The sequence below is a fragment of the Nuphar pumila genome, chromosome 6 (assembly GCF_984573655.1).
Source record: "Nuphar pumila chromosome 6, dmNupPumi1.hap1.1, whole genome shotgun sequence".
Classification (NCBI taxonomy): domain Eukaryota; kingdom Viridiplantae; phylum Streptophyta; class Magnoliopsida; order Nymphaeales; family Nymphaeaceae; genus Nuphar; species Nuphar pumila.
Genome location: NC_143254.1, coordinates 4,437,994 through 4,457,886, shown reverse-complemented (window position 1 = coordinate 4,457,886; position 19,893 = coordinate 4,437,994). Strand labels below are relative to the sequence as shown.

General features: G+C 38.6%; 1 protein-coding gene and 1 long non-coding RNA gene across 2 annotated transcripts; one reads left to right on the top strand and one right to left on the bottom strand.

The window, feature by feature from the left end:
* The first annotated feature begins 616 nt into the window (after positions 1 to 616).
* LOC149833706 (protein IQ-DOMAIN 31-like) lies at positions 617 to 17,162 on the top strand. The gene is made up of 7 exons (XM_090009825.1): positions 617 to 969; positions 1,756 to 1,894; positions 3,040 to 3,336; positions 3,891 to 4,094; positions 5,455 to 5,535; positions 5,819 to 6,863; positions 16,883 to 17,162. Exons 2-7 carry the CDS (start codon positions 1,805 to 1,807, stop codon positions 16,912 to 16,914), a joined length of 1,749 nt encoding a protein of 582 aa, XP_089865951.1. The 5' UTR covers positions 617 to 969; positions 1,756 to 1,804; the 3' UTR covers positions 16,915 to 17,162.
* A 1,133-nt stretch (positions 17,163 to 18,295) lies between these two features.
* LOC149833705 (uncharacterized) lies at positions 18,296 to 19,628 on the bottom strand. Its single transcript, XR_016432475.1, has 3 exons — positions 19,210 to 19,628; positions 18,711 to 19,043; positions 18,296 to 18,611 (listed from the first exon to the last, which is right to left on the bottom strand). It is a non-coding gene; the product is annotated as an uncharacterized LOC149833705 (long non-coding RNA).
* Between the last annotated feature and the right edge of the window lie 265 nt (positions 19,629 to 19,893).

The window sequence follows — 19,893 nt, the reverse complement described above, 5'->3', positions numbered from 1 at the left end:
ACGATTGAGTATACTCACAAGAAATAGGTCGAGTCTAACCTATTTGTATAACAGCTCTTAGCAGTAGTAGAGCTGCATACTGAGCGCAGCTGCATAAAAAGTTGGCCTCTAATTGGGTGGAAGTAGATCAGGTCATGCTGAACATCAGCGTTTTTGCTCATGCCGACATCGTGGCCGTCTGTTTGCATTTTTGGATGAATGCCACTTGATTTTGTTGATTTTTGAGCTTTTTAAAATGCAAATCGGATAGCCACGATGTTGGCATGAGCAAAAACGCTGATGTTCAGCATGACCTGATCTGCTTTCCTATTGGGCAGCCTCGTTCTTTCAACGTTTTCACTAATTTTTTTTATTGTCATTGACCGAAAAGAGCGTGTACTCTACGGTAATTCATTCATCCATAGAAAATAAAGAAAGGGGGGTCCATTGTCCCCTTCAATAAAAATAAGCGCGCAGTGGGAGTGGTTATGTCTGCGTGCCCGTTTTTATCTCTTTTTTTTTTTTGCTTTTTCTTGTTTTTTTAATTTTTCTTATTTTCCTTTTTTTTTTGTTTACCAACGTAATCGCGCAAACGAATCTTTAGTGTCTCAGTTGCTGTACCCTAAAAAAAAAAAGAGACGGAAGCAAAAATGAAGAAGAAATAAAAGAGTAGAAAAATGAAGGAGGGTGGTGGTGGCCATTGAAACAGTGGTCTCAAGAGTGAGTGAGTGTGAGAGAGAAAGGAGCGTTTCCCTTTTCTCTTTTCTTCATTTGCTCTCTCTCTCTCTCTCTCTCTCTCTCGGTTTCTCATCTCTGTCAGATCTCGTCTATCTTCCCCCATCTTTTCCGCGTCTTCATTGTGGCTACATCTCTCTCTCTACACAGACGCACAAATACACACAGAGAGAGTATGGAGGGAGTTTGGTGATGGGAGATTTGGGGTAAGGGTTTGTGGGTAGTGCTGCATTGTTTCAAGGTGTGGTGGGAACGGTGAGCTCTTTCAGATCTTCTGCTCCAATTTGATTCCGTACCCTCTCTCTCTCTCTTGTTTTGGTGCGTGTTTCATTCGAAGTTTTGAAGTGGTCGGTAGTTCTCGTTTGGTGGTTATGTTTTTTGGGTAGCCGTTTCCGTTACAGATCGATGCTTAGTTTGGGCTTTACTGTAGATTTGCATTTGCTTGTTTCTTCTTTTAGTGGATTCCCATTGTGGAGATTTTTTTTTCGCTTGCAATCTGAGCTCATCGTCCCACATGTTTTGAGCTTGCATTGTTCTGAACTGATCAATGCTGGTTTTGCTTCTCTGAATGGGTTAGGAATTTGGATCCTAACTTTTTTTTTTTTTTGCTTTTCAATTTTGTAACTGGCCGTTCTTTGATTTTACTTTTACTTATCAGTTTTGCTTCAGTGATTAGTTTGGGGAATTGGGTGGCTTTTTTACTTTTAGGATTTTCACTTTGCCGTGCATTGTCCGTTTCGTTTTCTTACTCTGAGATTTGTTTGTATGCTTATTTCTGTTTTCATTTCCTTTTGTTCTCTTCTCTTTTCCTCGTTTGTTCGGATTCTTAAGGATTAATCTATTTGTAATTGGTGATTGGGACCGTAGATCAGTGGAGTACTTGTTTGTTTGGCATGTTGGGAGTTACTAGTGGTTCTCATTTTCACTACTCTGCGAATTCGTACTGAAAGGCGTTGCCCTGTGTCATATTTGTTTTTTGTGTTTTTCCTTGTTCAATTGTATGATTTGTTTCTTTAAGATGAATGGTTTTGTTCTGTGCAGGGATTATATATAGAAGGGCTTTGTTAACTGGGATCTTTTTGCTGTGACAATGGGCAAATCTCCGGGTAAATGGCTCAAGACGTTGCTCTTTAGGAAGAAAAGTACCAGATCTAATTATGCGAAGTCAAGGGGTGATTTGGTAAGGCAATTATTGATTGCATTTGGAAATTTGATCAGTTATTTTTTGTTTGGCTTCTCAGTCGGTGTAATTGATTTCCTCATTGTGAATACCTGCATGTGTTTTGTAGATTTGGTTTTTGATGTTCTTGGTGGACAAGTAGTTTTGTCTATAAATGCGCAATGTGGCTGTGAATCAAATGATTCAATAAATGTTGGAAACCTACAGTATCTGTTCTTGTATACAATTCTATTTTTTTGTTTATTTTGGTAGATGTTCGTTCATTCTGAATATGGTTGCTGTTAGATTTCCATTTTTTTCTTTTGTGTACTAACCTTGTCTGATGGAATTCTTCTTGCCTCCTGTATCGATGAAACATAATGCCATGATAGGGACACTCGAAATTCTTTCTTTTTATACTATTATTCTTGATATGTGATCTTCTTTTGACCAAAATGGACTCCCGTTTATAATTGGAAAGGTCTTGCTTTCTAGTTGTTTTAGTGAATGTTACTACAATCTGAGAACCGTTTTCAGCTTTGCTGATTGGTCGTAGCCATAAGAAGCTCTGTGCCTAGTTAACAAAATGGGCGAGAATTTCATTATTTGTCTCCTCTGCTACTTAAATCAATCTAATGCTTTTATCAATATTGCTTTTGGTGCAATCAGGAAATTTTACAACAAAGTGCACTATTGTGATTGTGTTGCATAAATTCACTGACCTGTTGTTTTGTTTCTTAATGCCAACCGCTGATTTTCTGTATGTTGTGACACTTCCGACTTTTTGGGGCTGGCCTATCTTTCTGCCATTGTAACCAATAAAGAGGTATCTGAAAATGAAAAGTAACAGGTTCATGACACATTCAGTAGGTGAAGGGGAAACCTTTATATATTGGTAGAAGTGTTCAGCAGGTACCTTTAAGTATCCACTCAGCAGCAGGTTAAACATGCACTTTTGACCAGATATTAATATTGAAAAATTTCCATGTATGATTAAATTTTGTAAAATCCCTTTGAACATGTCCATGTACAGATGCATCATTGCCTGCTTGGGGTCTGTTTTGCAAGGTTTCCTTTTTCTTTCTGCATAAGTTTCTCTTTCTTTGAAGTCTTGCCTGAAAACAATCAAGTGTTGTGAATAACGGATATTTTATTTGCATGTGAAGGTCACAAATGAAAAGGAAAAGCTTGGTTCTGCCAAGGAGCCGCTTGCTGATTTGGCTGTTAATTCGCCTTTGATTTCCCATCCAGTTCCTGTTAAAAATGACGCAAATGTCTCTAACATCGAATCTGAGTATAGGACTGCTGCTGAAATTTCACGTGAAGTTGGCACATTGGTGGCTGTAAATCGTGAACCAAAGAGACCTGATGCAGCTGTTGGAACTGGAGTCTCTCATGATCTGGAGAACTTGAGAGAAGAACAGGCTGCAATAAAGGTGCAAGCAGCTTTTCGAGGTTACCTGGTATTTTTCGCCTCTTGAAAATATCATTGAACTACACAAACGTAAATTGGTCGTTCAGAAGTTTGTGTTTTATGTCATTACCATATTTAAATGTATGGTCTTCTAATCAACTTTCATGGCAAGTCTTTCAAATATATGGCTGCTTAATCATTTAAGCATATTATTTTATCTGACTCATCTATCATTGTTGATTTTCTTTGATAATTGAATGTTGACTTCCATAGCAACCAAGTCTTTGATGCTCATGTATTTATCCCTTTTAGTAATTGTGACAAATGAATAAACATGGCAGGGTGGATGTTTGCCTTTATTCTCCATATTGTTAAGTCTTTCCAGGTCTTGCTATAATAGAGTAGTTGTTCCAACTTCTATTGTAAACCATTTTTGGCAGGTCTGCATCAGCCTGTGAATCTTGAGGTGAGGGGAAGTCACCTCAGCTGATGCTTTTTTGCATTTAACATTGTGAAGAAACTAACTGGTTAAATTTTGTTCTGGCCATGTTGCATATATTAAAATTTCTACAAAATTTTAATGTCCATGAACTGATTGTTCAGGCACGCCAGGCTTTTCGAGCCCTCAAAGGTATCATCAGGTTGCAGGCACTTGTTCGAGGACATTTGGTGCGGAGACAGGCAATGGTAACTTTGCTTTGTTTGCAATCAATTATCAAGGCGCAAGCAGTTTTCCGTGGCCGAAGGGTCAGACATTCTGATCTTGGACTAACCATAGATCAGAAATTGGATGGAGGAAAGATCATGGTAATATTTAGCAATCCATAATTGTTATTTGTTTTTCATTTCTTATCAATTGCATATATATATATATATATATATATATATATATATATATATATATATATATATATATATATATATATATATATATATATATTGGCTACTAACGAAGGTAAGGAACTAATGAGTAGAAATCACTTTTCTTAAAAAAAATCAATTTTGTGTAGATCAAATGTTACAGATGTGATCTACATGGTTTGTTTAGTAGAAAACTTGTTTTGAATCATGTGATTATGACAAGTAATTAAGTTTTTAAAGGGGTCCAAAAATCAATGGCCCACAATGTCCCAAAATTTCATAACTCAAAATATCACATTTTTACATCAGAAAAGCACTATTTAAGGCTTGAATCTTGATTCTTAGTAAACAAACCATGCCGAACACATCTATGTGGATAGATTGAGTCGATACAACTTGCACCTATGATTTCTAGCTCGTTACCTTGCAAATATTTTTCCTATATATATAGAGAGAGAGGTCCAGTGCATGGACTGTCCAAACTGTCCAGCATCATATGGGCCGTCTGATTGGACGGTTCAAATCAATCTGGACCTCACTCCTCCCTCCCCCCTCTATCTCCCCGTCCCCACGACCCTCCTTCCCACTGCACAACTCTACCTCCCACGTTTCCACCGCCTCCATTCCCTGATTTTGCCCCACCTCCTTGGGACATCCTCTGCTCCATGCTCATTCCCTGTCCTGAACAACGCCCTGCCATCCCCAATCAACTTCATCATCAGCAGCCACTGGATGGTCATCGACTCTCTCTCTCTCTCTCTCTCTCTCTCTCTCTCTCTCTGCATCCGCTGATGGGCGTCGGCCTCTGGTGTGTGGTTTGCCTGACAACTGGTCAGTGAGCAGCTTATCGTCGGTGGCTGGTGGTGGTGGGGAGGTGCACGCCACCCTCAACCGCAAACAAAAAAATGTAACAAAACACCAGCGGGCACTGCTGGTGGTCGACGGCCGACCACTAGCAGCCACCCATCAGCTTGGTGTTCCTAGCAAAAGGGAGGGGTAGGATGCAGAGGGGAGCAACAAGAGGGCAGGGGTTTTTCGACTATGCCGAGAGAGAGAGAGAGAGAGAGAGAGAGAGAGAGAGAGAGAGAGAGAGAGAGAGAGAGAGAGAGTCCATCATCTGGACCGTCCAATTGAAGCAATTGAATGGTCCAGATGATGCTGGACTGTTTGGATGGTTCATGCACTGGACGTTCCCCCTTCCCTATATATATGATGGAATTGATGTATGTTCTAGCAAGTCCTGAATTATGGCTGAGTTATAATTTTGATATATTTCTTTTGACTACTTGACTTCATTTTCTGCCAGAGCACCAAGTCTTTTAATAGTGTGGTGGTAAGGTCCTCAGCTCGAACAGAGAAGCTGTTGTCCAATGCTTTTGCTAAGAAGGTAGATATGTTTTACTGCTTTCATAACATTGCTAGTAATTGCACAAAGAAATCTGCTTTCTTAATCCATACAATTTAAAAATTGGATGGTCTTGAGCAGCCATTCAACTTGGTACCACACATTTTTCTTGAAGATGGTACTGAATTTAACTCGGCCAATGCACCTGACTAAATTCAACAGAAGCCAATTAGCTGATTATGTTTCTAAACATCCTGTATATTTTTTGTTCTTTCTCAACTATCCTTTTGGGAACTTTTCTTACTATTTGTCCTTGCTTTTTTAGCTCCTTCTTTCTTCTTCCTTGGTGAAGCCACTACAAATTTGCTATAGTCAGACTGAACCAAATTCTGCTTGGAGCTGGTTAGAACGCTGGACTACTGTCCGTTTCACTTTGCCATCTATCCAGTCAAAGAATGGAGTTGATTCAAAGCTTGAAAAGCGCATCATATCACATGCCACTGAGAATGAAGCAAACAAGCCGAAGCGCAGTGTCAGAACACGTCAAACCATGCAAAATGATACTCTGCCCAATACCAATAACTCTGAACCTGAAAGAGCAAAGCGGAATATGAAGAAAGTACCTTCACAGCCTGTCGATTCAGCTCAGGAACCTCAATGTGAGCTTGAAAAGGTTAAACGTAACTTGAGGAAAGTGTGTTCAAATGCTTTGAGTGATATTGCTTCAGATCGTCAGGATATGGAAACTGAGAAGCTGAAGCGCAATCTGAGAAAGACTCCAAGTTCCCCGAGTGAGCTCCAAGATAATGGTGAAGCAGATTCTGTTGATAAGAATAGGAAAACTACACCCATAATTCCTTCTGAGCAGCCTGAGCCAAAAACAAATTCTCAACCAATATCAACAAATGGATTGACAGATTGCTCTCAAATTGATAATCCAGCTGTTGAGTTAAATCCAATTGAGGTATCAGTACCAGTAATTCTGCTAGAAAATGATGTTAAAGATGGAAGTCTTGCTGCAGTAAATGGGGAGCTAAACTCCCATCCTAAGGAAGATCAAGTGTGTGCAGCAACTCAGAAAGCCAATAAGAGGCGGTCTTCTTTTCCAGAAAATGGCTTGCATAGCAGCCCGACTCTGCCTAGTTATATGGCAACAACTGAGTCTGCCAAGGCTAAGTTACGTTGTCAAGGTTCGCCAAGGTTTGGTTCTGATGGAGCAGAAGGAAATGGTATCACCAGACGTCATTCTTTGCCTTCAGTTTCCGATGGGAAAGTGAGCTCACAGTCCCCAAGGACACAGAGACTTGTCCAGTCTAATGCGAAAGGAAGCAATAGAGATAGATCACTGCTGTCCTCTCAGGATGGAAATGGTAAGATGCACTCCAATCTCATAACCTGTTCTGTGTGTCCTGGAAGTGAAGCCAAAATAGTGGCTCCAGTCTCTTTCCTTTTCCCTTTTCTGATCTTTTAAGTAGATCAGCCCCTGGTAGTATCTGTCTGGGCAACTCTGGCTCATCCAGAGTCCAAGTGTCACTCAAGAAATGATAGAAAAGGTGTCGATTCATCCCTTGACTCATTAAGTTTTGACTACTTTACCTATGGCTTTTGCCAGGCTTGGTTAGTGGAAGTTCAAATTACTTTCCCTTTACATTTTAGCTGTTCAACTTGACGTGCAAATGCTTCATAATTTTCTTTAACATTTTATGATTGATAAATGCTCGGGTTTTCCAAGAATTGTAGTACTACAAAGTTTTCATGTCTACTGCATCATGATTAATGTTTTTCTTCAAAGTTTAGAAATCCTTATGTCAAATTAATATGTTAGCAGCATAGAAATCAGGGAAGTTTCATGCATAACAAGTGCTGTGATTGCTTTAATTGTGGTTCTTATGAAGGTGCTTGAATTCGAGAGGGGGGCTTTTAGCATCCTCATATTCCATGTCTACTTTTTTTCTATTAATGAAGGCATATTTTTTTACTTTGCTTGTTTAACATGCATCTTATCAAAAGTTTCCTTTTCAACTAATTTGTTATTTAGAATACAAAATTATATTTAAGATAATCCTTATTTTAGTTTGCTTGCCCTCTTTTAACTTTTGATACAACAACAACAACAACAACTACGCCTTCATCCCAAAACAATTGGGGTCGGCGATATGAACCAACAAAGAAAATCATTATGGGTCTTCCACATGAATCCTTCTCCTCCATTCATTTCTATCCAATGCCATGTCCTCGGTGAGGTTCAAAGCATTCATATCATTTCTTATCACCTCCATCCATGTCTTCCTAGGCCTACCCCGACCTCTTTTAACTAATATATTTTTCCATTTCTCCATCCTTCTAACTGGAGCATCATTAGGCCTTCGTCGAATATGTCCAAACCACCGTAAACGATTCTCTCTCATCTTATTTTCAATGGGTGCAATGCCTACCTTCTTACGTATCTCCTCGTTCTGAATCTTATCTTTTATTGTATTTCCACACATCCATCTCAGCATACGCATCTCAGCTACACTCATTTTTTGAATATGATGTATCTTGGCAGCCCAACATTCCGTACTATATAGTAAAGCAGGCCTAATAGTCGTCCTATAAAACTTTCCCTTCAACCGCAATGGCATTCTATGATCGCACAACACTCCAGTTGCACTCTTCCATTTCATCCACCCAACCTTTATCCTATGATTTACATCTCCATCAATTTCTCCATACTTTTGAATGATAGATCCCAAATATTTGAAAGAATCATCCACCGGTATTTCGTGCTCACCAAGCTTCACTACACTCCCATCACTATTTCGTTGCTTACTAAATCGACATTCCATGTATTCTGTTTTACTCTTACTCAACTTAAAACCTCTTGCTTCCAGTGTCTGTCTCCATAATTCTAACTTAGCATTAACCCCAACTCTAGACTCATCAATCAAAACAATATCATCAGCAAACAACATACACCACGGCACATTTTCTTGAATTGATCTCGTAAGCTCATCCATCACTATAGCAAATAGGAAAGGGCTTAAAGCAGATCCTTGATGTAACCCAACCGTTATAGGAAAATTGGTTGTCACCCCTCCACAAGTGCGGACATTGGTTACTACTCCTTCATACATATCTTTAATTATACTAATGTACTTGAGAGAAACACCTTTCTTCATCATTGTCCACCAGAGAAAGTCCCTAGGTACTCTATTATAAGCCTTCTCCAAATCAATAAAAACCATATGCAAATTTTTGTTCATCTCTCTATTTCTCTCAATAAGTTGTCTAAGAAGATGTATAGCTTTCATAGTTGATCTTCCAGGCATAAAACCAAATTGATTCTCCGATATCATGACAATCTTTCTCAACCTAGACTCAATCACCCTCTCCCAAAGTTTCATAGTATGACTCATGAGTTTTATACCACGATAGTTTGTGCAATCTTGTATATCACCCTTATTCTTATATAGAGGCACCAAAGTACTCTTCCTCCACTCATTAGACATCTTATTTGTCCGCTAAATCTTGTTAAAAAGATTTGTCAACCATTCTAAACCTTTCTCTCCCAAGCATTTCCAAGCCTCGATAGGTATACCATCTGGGCCAACTGCCCTTCTTGATTTTATTTTCTTCAAAGCCTCTGCAATTTATTTCTTTTGAATCTTGCGCATGAAGTCACGATTCATCTCATGAAAAGGAATTGAAAAGTCTCCAAGATCCTGAGCATGACTTTCATTAAATAGCTTATCAAAATAATCTTTCCATCTCTCCTTAATCTCCTCATCTTTGACTAAAACCCTTTGTGTTTCATCTTTGATACATCTAACCATACCCAGATCCCTCGATTTTCTATCTCTCATCTTTGCAAGCCTATAAATTGTGAAATTGTCTACGAAGAGACAATACATAAACAAGCATAAAAACCTTATAAAAGAAGTGCACGAAAGCACTCTCACAACACTTGAACAAAATACACAAAAAGTGTATAAATAATAAACATGCAATAATGCATGTATTTCAATATATAAAAGCAAATGCTTGAGACTCTCAAGCTTGAGAAAATACAAAGGGGGAACACCCCTATTTATACAAGAAGGAAAGAGGCAAGAGGGGGCTCCCCAAAGGAGTCGTTGGGGAGCTCCCAACGGTCACAATTGTGACCGTTGGGGGCTCCCCAACGACTCTATTGGGGAGACCCCCAATGCACTTTTTTGAGAGTGCAAAAAGAAAAAATAAAAAATTAAAAGAATTACAAAAATAATGGAAAAATTACAGCATATTCCAAATGGAATATGCGCAAAATGTAAAATGACAAAAATACCCTTTTGGGTAAAAAAAGGATAAAAATGTATAAATATATATACTTATATATAGAGATACGTATACATATAAAATATGTATACGTATCTCTATGTATATAAGTATATATATTTATACTTACAATATTAATTTTGAGTGTACATTTTAACACCCCCCCTCAAACTTACGGTGTGATAACTGCAAGTTTGTCCAGAAGGAAATGAAATCTAGGCGAACAAAGAGCTTTTGTGAAGAAGTCCGCAAGTTGATACTCAGACGTCACGTATGGTAGATCAATGACCTTCTTCAAGTATTCTTCTCTGACATAATGGCAGTCCATCTCTATATGCTTTGTTCGCTCGTGAAAGGTGTGATTTTTGGCAATATAGATTGCACTTTTATTGTCACAACACAGCTTTGTTGGTTCTCGGATAGGTACTCCCATATCTTCCAAAAGTTGTCGAATCCATACAATTTCCATGGTAGTGGATGCCATGGCTCTGTATTCGGCTTCAGTGGATGACAAAGAGACTTTTTGTTGCTTTTTACATCGCCATAAAATCAAAGATTCACCTAGAAAAACACAAAAACCAGTGGTGGAGTGACGGTTACTAGGGTCACCTCCCCAATCTGAGTCAGTATAAGCAAGTAATTTTAAATCAGAAGAAGAAGATAGAAATACTCCTTTATTTATTGTGCCCTTCAAGTATCTGACGATGCGAAGAACAGCACTCATATGAACGGTTGTGGGAGCGTGCTGAAACTGACTGGCGATGCGTATAGCATGTGATAAATCAGGTCTAGTAATACTAAGATACATTAACGAACCTACCAGCTGCCTGTAAGGGGTAGGATCGGTTAAAGGAACACCATCGTCAATTTTCATTTTTGCTCCCACAACTTCAGGAGTTTCGCATACTTTGTCATCAGAAATCCCGGATCTGTCAATAATCTCACAAGCCAGTTTAGACTGAGATAAAAAATAACCACGTTGCGAATAAGCAACCTCAATTCCAAGAAAATATGTCAGAAAACCCAAGTCTGACATCTCAAATTTTGAAGTCAAGACGGACTTAATACCCTTGACTCCTTGAACATCATCACCTGTAATTAACATATCATCAACATAGAGCAATAATATTACAATCCCTGCTTTAGATTTCTTAGTAAATAGAGCAGTGTCAGTATAGCATGAGAAGAAACCATTTTCCAACATTACACTGGTAAATCTATCATACCAGGCTTTGGGAGCCTGTTTCAATCCATAAAGAGCATTTCGAAGACGAAGAACTTTATTTTCAGGAATCTTCATGCCTGGTGGGGCATCCATATATACTTCTTCGTTAATATATACTTCTTCGTTAAGATCACCATTTAAAAAAGCATTTTTCACATCCATTTGAAAAATGTTCCAATTTTTAATAGATGCAATAGTAATAAGACATCTAACTGTAACCATTCGGGCTACAGGAGCAAAAGTTTCTTCATAATCAATTCCATACTCTTGCCCATATCCTTTTGCAACTAAGCGAGCTTTATACCTTTCAAGGGATCCGTCACTCTTAGTTTTAACCTTAAAAACCCATCGACAACCTATAGTTTTCTTTCCTATGGGTAGAGTTTCGAAATCCCAAGTTTCAGCCCTTTTAAGAGCATTAAGTTCATTTTGCATAGCTTCTTGCCATTCTATACATTTTTAGCTTCTTCAAAGTTTCTAGGTTCAAAATAAGAATGAATGGCACTAAGACAAGTCCTATATCGGGGTGAAAAGGAATCAAAGGAGACAAAACGAGTTGGAGGTCTCCTATTCCTTTCAGATCTACGGTGATCGAGAACAGGAACAAGTTCACTATATTGATCAATAGCACTTCTAAAAGTGTCTTGGTTTCTACGTGAGTATGTTATTGGATCACTTGAACTCCTGCCTTCTTGTTGGTTATGCTCTTCGACATTACCCTCAATGTCCTCATCATGGTTTGATGATACATCATCATCACTAGATACATCATCATTACTAGACAACAAGTCAAAAAGGAAGGAATAATCAAAATTTTCTTGTTGCGAAACATTTTTTTCAAATCCACTTTCATTTTCCAAAAAGGTTACATTTCTAGAGACATATAACTTATCTTCTCGAAGATCATAACACCGAAATCCCTTTTGAGTTTCAGAATAGCCAAGAAAAGCACAGGGGATAGCCTTGGGAGAGAGTTTGTCATTCTTATCCGTAAGTATGAAACACTTACACCCGAAGACTCGTAATCTATTATAATCTGGTTCAAGTTTATATAAAATCTCAAAAGGGGATATTTTTCCTAATAATCTAGAAGGCAAACGATTTATCAGATAAACAGAAGCAAGAGCAGCTTCAGCCCAAAAAATTTTTGGTATGTTTTGGGAAATAAGAAGGGTTCGAGTGGTCTCAATAATATGTCTATGTTTTCTTTCGGCCAACCCATTCTGTTGGGGGGTTTTAGGACAAGATCTTTGGTGAATGATTCCTTGATCTTCAAGATATATTTTAAATTGGTTGGAGAGATATTCTCCTCCAGAATCACTTCTAAAAATCTTTATGTTACTATTAAATTGATTCTTGATCATCGAATGGAAAGTTCTAAAGCATGAAAAGACTTCATGTTTGAATTTAAGAAAAAAGATCCATGAATATCTAGAGAAATCATCCACAAAAATAACATAATAAGAAAAACCTCCTTTTGAGACAACAGGTGCCGGTCCCCAAACATCGGAATGAACAATTTCAAAGGGTTTTGATGAGAACATAGTTCTTTGCTCAAAAGGTAAACTTTTCATTTTTCCTAGAATACAGTCATTACAAGAAAAGGAACTTTTACATAGGTCTTTTGCAAAATGTAAGACAACTTGGTGATATTAGGATGACCAAGTCTTTTGTGCCACATGTTTATATCTTTGTTTCGGGCAACATTACAAAAAGATTTTGGAACTCGAAGAGATTCCATGTAGTATAAATCGCCTTTTCTAAAGCCTTCCCCAATCAATTTCCCGGACAGGCGATCCTGTATTAAACATTTATCACATGAAAATTTAATATCACAACCATGATCCGAGAGTTGAGAAACAGAAAGAAGGTTTAAATTAAGTTTAGGTATAAATCTAATTTTTGGAATAAAAAAATCTTGAGTTTCAAAATTACCTATTCCTTTAATTTCAAGAGAAGTTCCATCCGCAGTGGAAACAAAGGATGGAGAAGCATTTTTTGAATAATCGGAAAGTGAAAACATGTTTGGGGACATATGAAAGGATGCACCTGAGTCCAAAAGCCAATGGACTTTACCTGGAATGGAAGAAGTAGACACGGCGGCACCGGATGTAGCTCCCTTGAGAAGAGGTTGAAGGGCTTCCATTATTTGGTTCAACGAGAGTGACCCACTTGATGATGCCTCTTCCTTTTGTGGTGCCCCGGTGGTGGCCATAGCAAGGAGCTTCTTCCATTTGGGACATACCGGCTTGATATGCCCCGGTTCTTTACAAAAGTGACATATAGTCTTGCTATAGTCCCGCTTCCCTCTTTGTCCACCATCTCCTCCTTGATTTTGGAATTTAAAGTGAGGAGGACGATAGGTCTTTACATTATTTCCGGAACTTGATACGGCATTAACCTCATTATTTTCTTCATAATTACAAGGAACCATAAGAACACTTGGTCCTTGTTTACATAAATTCATACGAGTCTCCTCACCACTTAACTTGGTGAGAACATCTTCAAGAGAGGGAGGAGTAAATGAGGATAGAAGTGATGACCTTATTTGCTCAAATTCCGGTCTCAACCCATTCAAAAAATTGAAGAAACGATCTTCTTCAAGTTGCTTGTGGCGGAGTTCAATTGCATCTCCACTCCATTTTGGTTCAAGCATAGAGGGCTCATCCCAAATAGAGGAAAGATCGGCAAAATATTCCCTAATAGACATTTCACCTTGAGTAAGGGAGAGGGCCTTCTTTTGAAGGTAATACTTATGAGATAGGTCTCTTGATGTATACATCTTCTCGAGATAATGCCAAGCTTCCGATGCCTTTTTGAATTTGATAATGTTGGCATTAATCTTCGTTTCGACGGATGCGAAGAACCAAGAAAAGAATCTTGAAATTCTTCATTTCCCATTCGTCGTGTTTCTTTGAGTATTCTTCAAGAGCTTTGATCCTTTCCTCTCCCTCAAGAATCTTGATTTCACTTCCGTCCATTATGGTTATCTTGGGTTCCGGTTCCGGAATTGTTCCTTGCACATAACCCCACAATCCTTTTCCTTTTATGTGGGCCTCCATATTCCCGGCCCAAATATGATAGTTGGACCCATTCAACTTGAAGCCAAGGGCAAAGTGAGACTCTTTCTCACCCATTAAGACGTAGAGAGAAGAAGAAAAAAGACGTACCAATACGATGTTTTCACTTCTTCTTGGCACAAGATCCTTCTAAAATATTTGAGAAGCAAGATCCACCACTTCAATCACAAAAAATCCGAAGGCACGGTTTTCGAGGCACTCGAACAAAGGCGGATCTCACGATCTCCAATCAACAACCGAGCTTTGATACCATGTGAAATTGTCTACGAAGAGACAATACATAAACAAGCATAAAAACCTTATAAAAGAAGTGCACGAAAGCACTCTCACAACACTTGAACAAAATACACAAAAAGTGTATAAATAATAAACATGCAATAATGCATGTATTTCAATATATAAAAGCAAATGCTTGAGACTCTCAAGCTTGAGAAAATACAAAGGGGGAACACCCCTATTTATACAAGAAGGAAAGAGGCAAGAGGGGGCTCCCCAAAGGAGTCGTTGGGGAGCTCCCAACGGTCACAATTGTGACCGTTGGGGGCTCCCCAACGACTCTATTGGGGAGACCCCCAATGCACTTTTTTGAGAGTGCAAAAAGAAAAAATAAAAAATTAAAAGAATTACAAAAATAATGGAAAAATTACAGCATATTCCAAATGGAATATGCGCAAAATGTAAAATGACAAAAATACCCTTTTGGGTAAAAAAAGGATAAAAATGTATAAATATATATACTTATATATAGAGATACGTATACATATAAAATATGTATACGTATCTCTATGTATATAAGTATATATATTTATACTTACAATATTGATTTTGAGTGTACATTTTAACATAAATGTCCTTCTCACCCTCTTTGGTATCCAACTTGTCATAAACCTCCTTATATACCTTATCCCTCGCGTTCCAAACTACTTTTTTAGCTTCCTTCTTTGCTATCATATACTTCTTCAAATTCTCATTATCACCATTTTTACTTAGATTTCTATAACACTCTCTTTTAACCTTAATAGATAATTTGACATCCTCGTTCCACCACGATGTATCCTTACCTAGCGGTGCACCGCCTTTAGACTCACCCAATACCTCCTTAGCCACTTTTCTCATGCCACCCGCTATCTTATTCCACATAGATTCTGAATCCTCCTCGAGACACTAATCAACTTCCTTAACTACCCGCTCTACAAACATTCCTTGTTTAGCTTCTTTCAGTGCCCACCACTTAATTCTAGGATCTATCATATGTCTATCCCTTTTGCGGTATTGTCTAATTCTAAGATCTAAAATTAAGACTCTATGTTGTGTAGCTACACTTTCTCCCGGTATAACCTTACAATCGATGCAACAACCTCTATCTCTCTTTCTAAGTAAGAAAAAATCTATCTGACTCGTATTAACCCTACTTTTAAATGTTACTAGGTGAGACTCCCTCTTCCTAAACCAAGTGTTTGCTAAGATCATATCATAGGACAAACAAAAATCTAAAATCCTTTCTCCACTTTCATTTCTTTCTCCTATACCATAGCCTCAATGGATACTCTCAAATCTATCCCTACTAATGCCTACATGCCCATTAAGGTCACCGCCGAGGAAAAACCTTTCTCCATAAGATATCCCTTGTACTACTTCATCTAAATCTTCCCAAAATTGACGCTTAATGGAATCATCTAAACCTACTTGAGGTGCATAAACACTAATAATATTAATAATATTCGTACCTAATACTAATTTAATAAGTAAATCCTATCACCCTTCCTACGGACCTCAACTACATTATCTATAAACTCACGACTCATAACAATCCCTACTCCATTCCTATTCCTATTTATTCCTGTATACCAAATCTTATATCCCCAAGGTTCTATCACTTTTGCTTTCTCACCTACCCATTTGGTCTCTTCTAGACATAAAATATCAATCTTTCTCCTACACATAACATCTACTAACTCTACCAACTTACCAGTTAAAGATCCTATGTTCGAAGTGGCTAACCTAATTTTATGGTCTTGGACTAACTTCTTTACCCCCACCCGTCCAACAAAGTGAGGGAACCCTTGCCTATTTGACACTACACCCGGGCGCCGGTGTGACGCGTCGCTTCCGAGCGACGACCTAGCAACCCTTGCCTATTTATCACTGCCTCCGGGCCTATAGAGTACAGCGCATCGCTCAGTAGGGAACGCCCCAACGAAATTCTCATATTGGTTCATATTCATAGGGTATGACTAAGTTTTTTATGCTGGCTCTCACAGGCCTACCGCAACCCTCCTCCTTTATCCGGGCTTGGGACCGGCAGTGTATAACTAAACAGTTATACACAGGCGGAGTTCCTCTTTTAACTTTTGATCTTTACGAATTATATTTTATCAGCAGTCATTCAGATTTTTGGCTTTTCCACCCTTGCTTACATTCCTATGAAAAGTATGTCACACACTTAATTCTGTGATTAATCCAGCTCTGGTATAGATGCATAAGAACCAACTTAGTGCTGTGGTTAATCCAGCTCCAGTATGTTACGCCTACTTACACTCAACCACTCGTGTATCCATTCTACCAAGTCAGGTAGTTCGGGTCACAGCCTATCTGATGTTGCTATAACCTGATTCTAACCGCTGGGTGACTTCTCATCTGACCAATAGCATATCTAGGACTGTACAACCTTGTTTAGAAAACCACATAATTTCTGCAATGCTAGATCAGAATATGTTTTAAAACTTTATTGAGATATCATGACATGTTTCTCACAGTGTCATGTGTGTTGCACATTGCTGATTTGCAGAGAAGGTGGTTCATGCAGAATGGAGGAGGTGAACAAGTGGGTCCGTGATTTGTCCTGTTGAGAAGGTAAACTTTTCCTGGTTGTGTAAATTGTTCTAAAAAGTTCTAGTCCTGAGGTTTGATACTTTCACTAAGAGGGTTGTGTTTGAGGCTGTTTGGTTTATGTAAAATTGCAAAGTTTCAGGGCTTGTTTTGGTTGAGTATCCACACTTGGTTCCTCTGTTGTTTATTTACTCTTGGAAACCGCAGATTAAGATGATCCTGTGATTGTTGTTATTTAAGATTTGGCCTTTTATGCATGTTAATTTCTCGCTGGTGGCTTCTCCCATATTATCTATCTAGACGGCAGTCTGCAGAATAAATCTTGCAAGCTACTGCATTTTATGGGGCTGGTTAGTGGTTACAATGAGACTCCTATTTTGGTTCTACTAATTGTTTTGTGATAATATTTTTTGGAAGACTGTCTTGTCTCTGCACATATCTAAGATCTAACCACCTTGATGAGGTCTAATGCATTGATTTCAAGATAGATGCTTTTGGTTGGTGCAGGTAAGTCTAAGTCATTTTAGCTTGGTCTTGCCTATTCCTGCATCTTTTCAATAGCTTGATTCCCCTTGTCACCATCACCACGTTTAGGCAAAAGAAAATCTCAAGGCTAACACAGTAAAGATTAGTGTAATGATGGTCATTTTCAGAAAGATTAAAGCGAACGCAGACATTGTTACTCAGTGATGTCTGTGACATATATGGCATGGTTACTCGGTATGAACATATATACCCATAAAGCTAATTCCATAAGCTATGGAGATATAGATTGGCCATATTGAACCAACTAGACCTGCTTGCTTTCTCTACATCTTGGGGATGAGATTGTTTAGATTTGCAAAATTTGGAATCTTTAGATTGTTTCAGTTGGCTTAGCATTGGAACGAGATTCCTCTTTGGACGAGAGATTGTGTTGCACTACACTTATTCAGCTATGCACTATCAAGGACAGTAACTGGTAACATCAACTGCATACACAAAATAAAATTAAGAAGAATATATAAAGCATATGCAGATATTCGACCCTCTAATCTCTAAAGGTATGTCCTTACCAAGATCATCATCATTACCTTAAGCACATGAAGCCAGTTTCAATTTTTTTTGTTGGTTCGCATGTAGTGCCCATTGTCCGAAACCTGTTCATGGGGATTTTCTTTGTAGGGGGGTTCCTGGAAATAGACTGAATTTTGTGAAGGGCCCCAAATGAGATTTTTGCATAAAGCAATAACGGCGGGTAAGAGAAAAGGAATTAAGAAAAATTAAACTATTCGAGTCTTCTATTATAGAAGAGAAAGAACTGCATGAAAAGTCCTTTTAAGACAACTTGTTGGTTCTAATTTACTTTTTCTTCTGAACTAATTGTAGCATTCAACCGATAGCTAATGGAATTTTCATTAAAAACCAACTCTCACCATGTTTGAAAATAATTATCGTTTAAAGGGCCCATTTGAAATACGGCCTTTGTAAGGTGTCCGAGAGAGATGAACATTAGATAAAATATGCAAATCTAAAATGGTGATTCCATCAACAAGTGAAACCCTTCCAAGTTCCTCCTGTATAAGCTAAAGCGCACCTTCTCTGAGACACAAAAACACATGAGTGCCTCTGATCAGAGTCCGACCTCAAATTCCCATATCACCTGAATTGCCTTCCCCCAAACAAAGCTCAAAAGGAAAATTACTGATCTGATGAAAAATCAAAACAAAGAACCACATTAAAGAAACATCCATTTTCAATAGAATATGCTCTAGAAGATCGACAAACAAAAGGAAAATTAGGTATACCATGGCACTTAGATACATCAGAAATGACCGAGTCCTTTGTCTAAAGGCCAGGCCTAATAATGAGTAATTTTTAGCTTGTTTAGACAGCTAATATCAACCACGATTTCCTCCCCCATTGATCAAGCTTTTTGCCTGTTTTATTACTCGAAGAAGCCATATCCGGGATAGAAGACCTGGTCACACCGGGCTCAGCCTGCCATACCTACGATCGTTGTCCTAGAGGCATAACATTCCAAGGCAACGGCCCTCTCCTCCAGGGCTCATACTGGACATCAGCTTGTGAAAGGGCAGGACGCCATACGGAACCACAGCTCGTCCCATTGATCAAACTTGCTGCAATTGCATAAAAAAAATCCTACATCATGTCTAAATCTGTAAAGGTCATCTAATAACAAAAAGTTACGGAAAAAAAAAAAGAGAATAATATGTACACAAGTTATTATCTGTAGACATAGGAGCGGAAGTGTAATTCGAGAAGATGAAAGATAGGAAAACTAACCCCATGAAGATGCAACCAGAAAAGACTAACTCGCTTACAAACAGCCAAAGCCAAAGCCAAAGTAGCAGACATCCCATTAAAACTAACATGTCCACGAAAGGCACAATCTTAGCATCCTCAGTACTTTCTTGGCATTTAATGTGCCTCTTTGTTTTGGAGATCAATAATTTTCCTTTTGGGTTTTGTTTGGGGGGAAGGGAATTCAGGTGGTTACCAGGATTTGAGGTCAGAGTCTGATCAGAGGCACTTCTGTGGCTTAGTGTCTTAGAGAAGGTGGGTGTCACCCCTTGCGCAACCCGAAGTGTGGCGACTCCCTGGGGGCAAGGGGTAAGCCCACTAAATTTTCCGTTGCCAGGATGGTGATCGTAAGTATGGGAGGCAGACAGCCAGTGCGGCTAGGTCTCTGATCCTGTGGTGGTTTCTCAGTGTAGAAATATATAAAAAGAAAGAGGTGGGCTTAATTTAATATATATATAGAGAGAGATAGATAGATAGGTCAGGCCTAACCATCTGATCAATCAGGGTGCTCGACCTAACCAACTGACCAATCACGCATGGGCTATATCCATGTGACCACCCATTCATCTCTTTCAATTATTATCCTTTCAAAGAAAATAAAAGTTTTCACTTCCCCTAAACAAACAAAAAAAAGCTCTTTCAAAGTACTCTTATACTCTCAGTTGG